Source organism: Osmerus mordax, chromosome 1, assembly GCF_038355195.1.
Source record: "Osmerus mordax isolate fOsmMor3 chromosome 1, fOsmMor3.pri, whole genome shotgun sequence".
Lineage (NCBI taxonomy): Eukaryota > Metazoa > Chordata > Actinopteri > Osmeriformes > Osmeridae > Osmerus > Osmerus mordax.
The window spans coordinates 10,289,607-10,298,006 of record NC_090050.1 but is presented as its reverse complement, the minus strand read 5'-3'; the positions used below and the strand labels follow the sequence as shown (position 1 = coordinate 10,298,006).

At 41.2% G+C, this 8,400-nt stretch overlaps 1 protein-coding gene across 1 annotated transcript; it reads right to left on the bottom strand.

Moving 5' to 3' along the window:
* Positions 1-1,305: 1,305 nt before the first annotated feature.
* On the bottom strand, positions 1,306-8,400 carry LOC136947776 (dual specificity protein phosphatase 7-like). The gene is made up of 3 exons (XM_067241974.1): positions 7,673-8,400; positions 5,683-6,111; positions 1,306-4,188 (listed from the first exon to the last, which is right to left on the bottom strand). Exons 1-3 carry the CDS (start codon positions 8,073-8,075, stop codon positions 3,878-3,880), a joined length of 1,143 nt encoding a protein of 380 aa, XP_067098075.1. The 5' UTR covers positions 8,076-8,400; the 3' UTR covers positions 1,306-3,877.

The window sequence follows — 8,400 nt, the reverse complement described above, 5'->3', positions numbered from 1 at the left end:
AGACACACCACTCTGTTTCAACAATCTCTGTATACACTGTTTCAACATTTTAACTTAGTCTCTTCAGTGTGGCGATTTTCTTGCCTTTAGTAAACACATCCTTCAAACTATCCACATCAATGTGGGGGACAGACTGAATCCCAGCCAGTCTCCCACTCTTAATCCAAATCATTCATGGTGTGGCTGCTGCCTGCTGCTATTGGCCAGTTCTCCCAAAATAGCTCTCAAATTGGCCAATTAACACATGGATGCCCCCAGGCGGGCTGTTTCTGGCAGCCCTAACACTGATGGCAGAGCCGGGATCACCACTGTGCCACTCACACCAGTGAGGGAGATGACTCTGGAGGGATATTTATAGTTCCCCAGCCTACAGTGCTGCTCAAGAGTTGCTCTTATCTCTGTCTCCCTCTCCTTCTAGCCTGTCTCTCTCTACTTTTAGCCTGTCTCTCTCTCCTTCTAGCCTGTCTCCCTCTCCTTCTAGCCTGTCTCCTTCTAGCCTGTCTCTCTCTCATTTTAGCCTGTCTGTCTCTCCTTCTAGCCTGTCTCCCTCTCCTTCTAGTCTGTCTCCTTCTCCTCTACATGCAGACACAGACACACACAGGATAAGAGGAAGGAAACCATGGTTTCATCATTTTCTAGGCAATTTTGCGTAACAGAAATTTTGAGTAATAGTCATACTCTTTAACATTCTGTGTTTACAGTAATGTGCACTGTAGTTATAGCAAGTACCGGGCTTTGTTTTACATTGTTGAATACGGTATTCGTATTTACCGTATGAAACAACATCAAAGATGAACAAGATGTTTTGAACCAATGATTCACGGTTTCCTTCTATAGCCTAGAGCGAAAGGCAGAAGGGAAGTGGCTCAGTCTCAATTTGAGCAATCGGATAGAGCTACTGTCACAAGCCTTAGAAAACATGGTTCATCATAACCACAGCAAAGTAACAGGAAGCACACAGGAAGCGAAAGCCTGATGTGGGCGGGAGAGGGACAAGATCACAGTAACCCAGCAGTTGTACTGCCAACACAGACCACAACACCCCGGCTGTTTAATCACCTTCTGCCTTTCAGCTGCAGAACTGTGAAGTTCTCAGACACTACTGTGGTTGTCACGTTGAACAAACTTCAAACAAGTTCACAGGTCACTATTCTTCCACCATTTTGTGTATTTCGGACCAACTGTTTGTCTGCTTTTTATCGTTCTCAGTCTATCCATCTCAGTCATTGTTTAAGTCCTAGGGATCCTTCATTTGAGGACACAAACAAAATAAGCCCTAATATTTAACGACCTGTGAATAAATAGGCAAACTGAACGTTGTAAAGAAAAAATAATTCAATATTTATTTGCAGTATAAACATGTCTGTGTTGGTTTCCATATACTATACAATACATGGGGTCAATTTATATCCTTCATGAATCAGAAAGTTGAACTATACCCCTGTTTACAAGCCCAGTTTTATACATATATATAGATTGCATCTTAAAAAAAATGTATACAGCACATATAAAACAGCTACTGAACATGTGTTTGAAGCTGTAACATGATGCAGATGCATTGTCAAAAAAATCCCTGAAAAATTCCTCCGTGAGGTAAGATAAACATTTTTAGCATTCACTTTTCTGTCACCTTTTCCCCTTGCCAATCTCTCTCTCTCATACACACTTCCTCCAAACATTCTTACCAAGATGTAGCTACAAGAAACAACACAGAAACCATCGTTCCTATGCTCTGGCAATTTACAAAGAAAAACAATGAGTTTCTCTTTTGCTGTCACAAAGACACAAACACAAGAAGCAGCTTGAAATCAAGGATTTTCTTTTAAATAGAACAAGCTCTGCACTGAAATACATTTCAATCCTGGGGTGAAAGGGAACACCTTGTCAATGTTTCCTTATTGGGATGTAGATTTGACCTCAAACCAGGGCAATTTTTTTCTAGCAGGAGCAATACTAATCTTGGATACTGTATTTAAGAGAGGAACTTTGCATATAAGCTTATAAGCTCATATACAGTATATTAAAAGGCCACATGAATAGCAGATAGCACACCAAAATAAAACAAAATCCTTGACTGATTATTTTAATCTAATGGAGTAATGCATGGTGAAAAAACTGAAACAAACATGCTAAGTATAGGTACTCATTGTCTCATTGTTTAAGACTTTATACCGAGTTCTTAGGTAAACACTGTATGTGATCCTATGAAGCCCTGTACTTTGGACACCCGAGGTGAAAATGACTTCAGTCCAGAAGCAGTCAAGCTCTCTTTAGAATTATAGTACAAAAGAAAAGGAGTTAAAAACCAGAGGTCTTGGATCTAAAAAATACTGCAAAAGGTGTTTCGATATATTGCAGAGTAACAAACATAACCTCATCAGACCCGTTAAAAGATAATTAGTCCATTATTACCATGTTTTGATTTAAATAACAACAAATGCTTATATACACAACAGTTTCTAAAGTGAGATACAAATAGTATTGAACAGTCAGCATTAGAAAGAAGTTAAAAAGGTTATATAAGGCTAGCTTAAAGCAACCCTGCTCATTTTGACCAGTTTTCCCCCTGTGAACCAGTCTTGTGTTTCTATCCCAGAAACCCTCCTCGCTACGTACTGTGTGCTGCCACACTCAGCTCACTCGCCCCTTTACCTGTGACTGCAGCAGCAATAGTAGTTTAAAAAAACAGTTCTCATCCCTTGGTTTTCCACTAGTAAATAAACATCCAACCCTCTGCTAGTCGCCCGCTCAGAGAGCATATTATAGCGTGCTCACGTATGGAAAATGATATGACATTTGACTACCAGCCTTTTCTGTACGATAGTCATTATTTTGTGTAATATAATTGTAATATTTATAATATATCCAAGGCTTGCGGGTGAATCAACCCAGAATAATACACTCGCTTTGACGAAGTGGAAGGACTTTGCAGTGACACAAAGATCCATCTTTCGAATGCAGTTGAGGAACAATAAGCTTTTAAGTAGCTAAGAGCCATCCCACCAGCAAGCCCCGGTCCCTCCCCATCCTCCTGTCCTCCAGCTGCCCGGGCTAGTCGCAGCCTAGGACTGGCTGCTCCACGGGCCTCTGAATGTCTCTTTATCTGCCTGCCTTGAGGACCAGTTTGAAGTGCCAAGAAGTGAATGGCTTCACCACTGTGCAAACTGCATTAGGTCATTACAAACATAGAAAAAAAATACAAAAACAACCAGAATATCACAACGTTGTCTTTTGTTGGTCTGTTTCTTCGTAGCTACAATCTCATCAGAAGTTATTGTATTATTTAAGTTTTTTTTTTTTTTTTTTTTTTTACGTATACATTGTCTAAATGTATACAAAGATATACAATGGATGCAGACATACTCACAGTTAAGTACTGTCCATATACGTTATATTATGCATGTGAACATACATACATAGTTGTGTTTGAGTCAATTCCTTGGTTTTGTAAAATGAGACCCTACATTCGGTACATTGAGATCCCCTCCTTAAACACTACACATTGGCACCTTTCACCTCAGAAGACCGAGGATGTTGTCAGTGAAAGACAACAATAAATTAAGCACTGCAGATTCCATTTTGCCATCTTTGAATGAAGCTCTCTGTCCTGAAGCATTCTGTATTTCAGTCCATTACATCCTTTTTAACGTTCCATAGGCATGACGAGCCGCTTCCCAACAGCTTTAGTGTGAGCAGGGCATCCACACTGGGTAAAAGCCTTTCTAAGCAGCATACCATGTGCCCTTTAATCTTTCACCTCTCACCCTGTCCAAGCACCTCGTCTCGCTATCAGGTGTGACAGCCTGTGGTGATCAGAGATTAAACATTCAAGCAATGGCTGCTCCAAACCCTACCGGGCCCCTGCCTGGTCCGGTCTTCATGTGGACTCCAGCGTGTCTAGCTGGAAAACGTTATGATTGGTTGGCGTCGTGAAAAACAGCTGCTCATTGGTGGGTGAGCGGTTGTCACAGGGGCTGTTGAGACCCAAAGTCCTCTCAAAGTCCAGGAGCTGCCCCATGAAGTTGAAGTTGGGCGAGATGTTGGACTTCTTCCTCTTGACGAAGTCATAGGCGTCGTTGAGGGAAAGGTTGAGCTTCTGCATCAGGTAGGCCACCGTTACCGTGACGCTGCGACTAATACCAGCCAGGCAGTGCACCAGGATCCCGCACTTTTTGGAACGAGCTTCATCTGAAGAAAGAAGACACAGGGACAAAAAAAAACGGGTCAAAACTTTGGTTACCGACTGAGGGCTTCCACACTACGTAGGGAAAGGGCAGCATTTTCACAGCGTTCAGACGGCCCACGCTCTTATCACGCCTAATGAAATGACTTTTCTTTCGTCGGCGATGAAAGGAGTGCGACGACGATGTGAGTTCACACCGTTATTTCGCCACCACACATAAGAAAAACATGAATAGAGATGATCAATTATTAACAAATGCAACCCTTCAGGGGTTTATTTGGTGCAACAGGGCACTATCAAAGCCATTAGCGCTGCCTTGCAGAGTGCTTCCTTCCTCCTCCCCGTACTGTACGACTTCTTTCTTTTACTGGTGGATGGTGTTCCTACCCTCGCTGCATCTGCATCTCTGTCTACAGGATCAAGGTCAGTTGGCTCACAGGCTAGGGGCTGCTAGCAAGGAGCCAACTTCAAGTTATATTTGCTCTCCCTCCAAAATAAAGGTCTTGTCGAAGTATCTTGAATAAGAAAGGAATTTAGCCTCATAATGACTTAAGCTATCCATACATCTTTGCAATAAACTGATGCCATAAACAAACTAAATAGTTCACAGGCCATACAGCAGGCCTGAGCCACTAGCAAGAGCATTTCCCAGTTGTGGAGTCATGAACCCTGACACACATTCTAGAAGTCGCTAGACCAGGACAACAAAACATCATGGAACTCTAACTTTTCAAGATGTCCTAAACAGTGGTACATACAAACCAAACACTGCACCAGACATACCAAGAGCAATGCGGAGAAAAATAAACATCCCCATGTATTCTTCTTTCTAGAGAATGAAGAACTACAAAGTTCAGTATCTGATGTCTTCAAATAGATGAAATTAAAAGTGAAACTGATTGCATGGATGTACAGATGGCATGGCCAAGAGCTACAGTAATCTAAGAGAATGATTTGACATAGAGATAAACTGCCACCGTCACAAGGAAGGAGGTATGAATCTGGGTTTTCACCCTGTGAACCCTCTATGTTTCAGGAAATACCACAATTCTCTGAGAGGATATTAATCACTCGTGTGTGTAAATAAATCAAGCATGAAACAATGTTGTGCTGCTTGCATCTAGGAATGGCTCACTACGGTAGCTGCATTATGTAATTATAATTATTAATGTTGCGAGTAATACTTTTATTGATGCATTGTTAATGCCATTATACTTTTTTTTTTAAGTGCTGCTTGCCTGTTTAGGTGCATTTTGTGTTTATGTGCTTAATGGATGATTCAAATGTAGAACTATCACTATTAGGGAAGGAATAAACTCAATAATACCTTCATATTTGCTTTGTATTGTATATTCCTAAAGCAGAGGCATATTGGTAAAGAAAGAAAATTGCTGTAGTATCTAAACAGAAAAGTAGCTGAGCTGTCAATAACACGAGGAGTGACACAAAACCAATCAAAAACATCAGAGGATCGAGGAGTTCAGAGGCCACATACTTACCAATGAAAGAAATAGCCTCGGGGAAAAACTGCGACAGGTTTTGGCTCCAGTGATCCGAGATGGGGATCTGTTTGTACTTGAATTCCCCGTCGTGCTCAAACATGTTGGGCAGGTTGGGGGTAACGTTGAGGATGTACTTGATGTTGTACTTCCCCAGCACGTCAAGGTTGGTGGAGTCTTTGGCACACCCAAGGTAAAGGTAGGGGAGGATCTGAACGGGGAATGCTGGCTGGTTATTGGGCAAGGGACTGCCTTCCGATTCCGTGGCGCTGCCAGGCTCCCTGTCTGATTCGCCGTCGGAGCAGTCGGAGCTGATGCGGAGCCCCCCCAGGCCCAGAACGGAGGCAGGGGGGGAGCTGCTGGGACAGGAGCAGTCCAGGTTGGTCTCGCAGTGTTCTGGGTACTCAGTCTGGAACTTGTTGAATCCCCCTAAAAACAAATCAAGAAATGTGTCTTAATAACATGTGTGCTTCATGTTTTGGCTACTCGCAATGTTTTGTGGCTATCTCGTTGTTATGATCAGTGACCTATGCACTTTGTAAAGCTCTCTCTTGGAAGTCGCTTTGGATAAAAGCGTCTGCTAAATGAATAAATGTAATGTAAATGTAAATCATGTGAGGCAAATGTATAGGACCAGAGAAGAACAATTATGTTTTTAAGCCAACTCTATACAGGGTTTGTCTAAAACTGTGCCAGGATTACTTGTTTCATCCAATGGTAGTTTAGGTATTTGAACACGTTACACCTGAATGTCTATTGCACTGCATACAATACTGCACCATTAAAGGTCATTTTTTGAGCAACTAAATATACCGTACCATGCCTATACCCCTTTAAACAAAATACCATATGGTGGCACATTTTAAGTGCAGCCTTTAAACCCATCAATGATAATATGTTCATTCATGTAAAGGATGCCTCCCTGCGTTCAGTGTTGACACAGCTAGCATGCGGTAAACCCTGGAGAGATTCGACCACTCGTCTGATAGGGAGGGGACAGAGACCACTGTTCTGTGTACTTTTTTGTGAATGACAGAGAGCCTGCACCATGTCAAATCTATTTCTATATCTTTCAACTAAATACGAGAAACGTCTAGTCAGAAGATGAACAGTATAGCCATTTGTTTTAACATGTGAAGAATTTTCTGCCTAGTGCCGCATAGTGTAGAGTAAGCTTCAGACACTAGATCGTTTTCTTCGTGTTCATTCATGAAATGCATGTCTTTTCCTGAAGGAGGACAACATGGCGGAGCCATTTTAGAAAATTAATTGAAAACATTTGTTTTAAACCACATTCTTTAAAAGTGCAGTGAACACATGTAGACTAGGCTACTACATTCTTAACCTATATAAAATGTTCAAAAGATTAGTATTAATTTATTTTGGTGATCGGAGAGCAATGGAAATCCTAGGCTATGATAAATAAATCCATATTTGGAAATTAAAACGTATACTATAATATATGTAACTTTTTTCAAATTCAAGTACAATATGGCTATAGGGTTACAATGCAATATTAGCAATGTGAAATATAAGTTTAGGGTAATGGTTGAATTGAACACATAACAATAAATCTTTCATTATGAAACATAAAATTGGTAATTAACAATGACTGATTCTATTTCTACTGATTTTATTTAGTTATATTCTCACAACTGGCCGAATATAATCTGTCAAAATGTAATAAAATGTCTACAATGTAGCAAACTAACTTTGTGTGTGTGTCCATAGGCTCTTGTTGACTTGTACAGAACCATGTCTTAGGTTCGGTTATTTAGTTATGACTTCATTTGTTATATGATGCTATATTTCTGTGACACAAATGAAGACGGACAGAAAAAGTTTATGAAATGTTTCTATCACTTCTGACGTTCGTTGACATTATGACAGAGGGGATATGTTACATATGCATACAGTTATTTACGAACAAAATATAAACATAGTCAACCTGCAAATGTGCATTAAAATAGCCTTTTAAAACTCTTCTTACCCTCCAAGTAATGTGCCTTACAACCATCGTCCCGCAGTTTCTGTAAGAGAAGCCCCAGAACAGAGCTTGCCACCCCATTTTCCTGCCAGTCCGAGGTGGCCTCGTCGTACAGAACCACAATATCTGTTTTGCACCGCTTGACAAATTTTTCCTTGTCCTCATTATTCGGGATAATCGAGCGGATAGGTAAATTCCCCTTCTTTAGTCTCCGCAACATCAACCCCGGGATGGCCAGATTGATGGCCGTCTCGATGTGAGAAGACTCGAAGAGCTCGTGCGATCGGCAATCCAGTAAGAGCAGTGAGCTCACACCGGATTCCAATTCTTCTTGCAGCCATTCCACACTTTTGCTCGACATCATCATAGTCACGTCCCGGGAACCGCTCCAAAGATTAATTTTCATTAGGGAAATATTTAGGTTGCTCTTTGCAGTAACATAAGGGAAATCACGGCGCAAAACTTCTCCTGCCGCTGGAGCCGCACACTCTGATGTTCCTCGTTACAGCAAGTGATAGAGCGCTCGCTCGGGATGAACACACCAGGGTTGAAAACATTAAGGATATTTTTCTTTTAGTCCAAAGAAATTAGATAATTATATCTGTGCCGTCGACCTCCCCGTGTTAATCAGTGCGTTTTGGGTCTATATTTGAGCTGCGATGTGTATTCTTTTAATTTTAAGTAAAATATTGCCATAACGCAGTATTCTTGCACATTTGCTTTTCGACCGC

What these genes read in the sequence shown, in the direction of transcription:
- LOC136947776 (XM_067241974.1), bottom strand. Translation starts at nt 8,075, where the DNA reads ATGAAAATTAATCTTTGGAGCGGTTCCCGGGACGTGACTATGATGATG. An exon ending in TAAGGCACATTACTTGGAGG is followed by an intron (nt 6,112 to 7,672) that starts GTAAGAAGAGTT and finishes ATTTGTTTTTAG; the next exon opens with GGGGATTCAACAAGTTCCAG. An exon ending in CGAGGCTATTTCTTTCATTG is followed by an intron (nt 4,189 to 5,682) that starts GTAAGTATGTGG and finishes TTCTTTCTTCAG; the next exon opens with ATGAAGCTCGTTCCAAAAAG.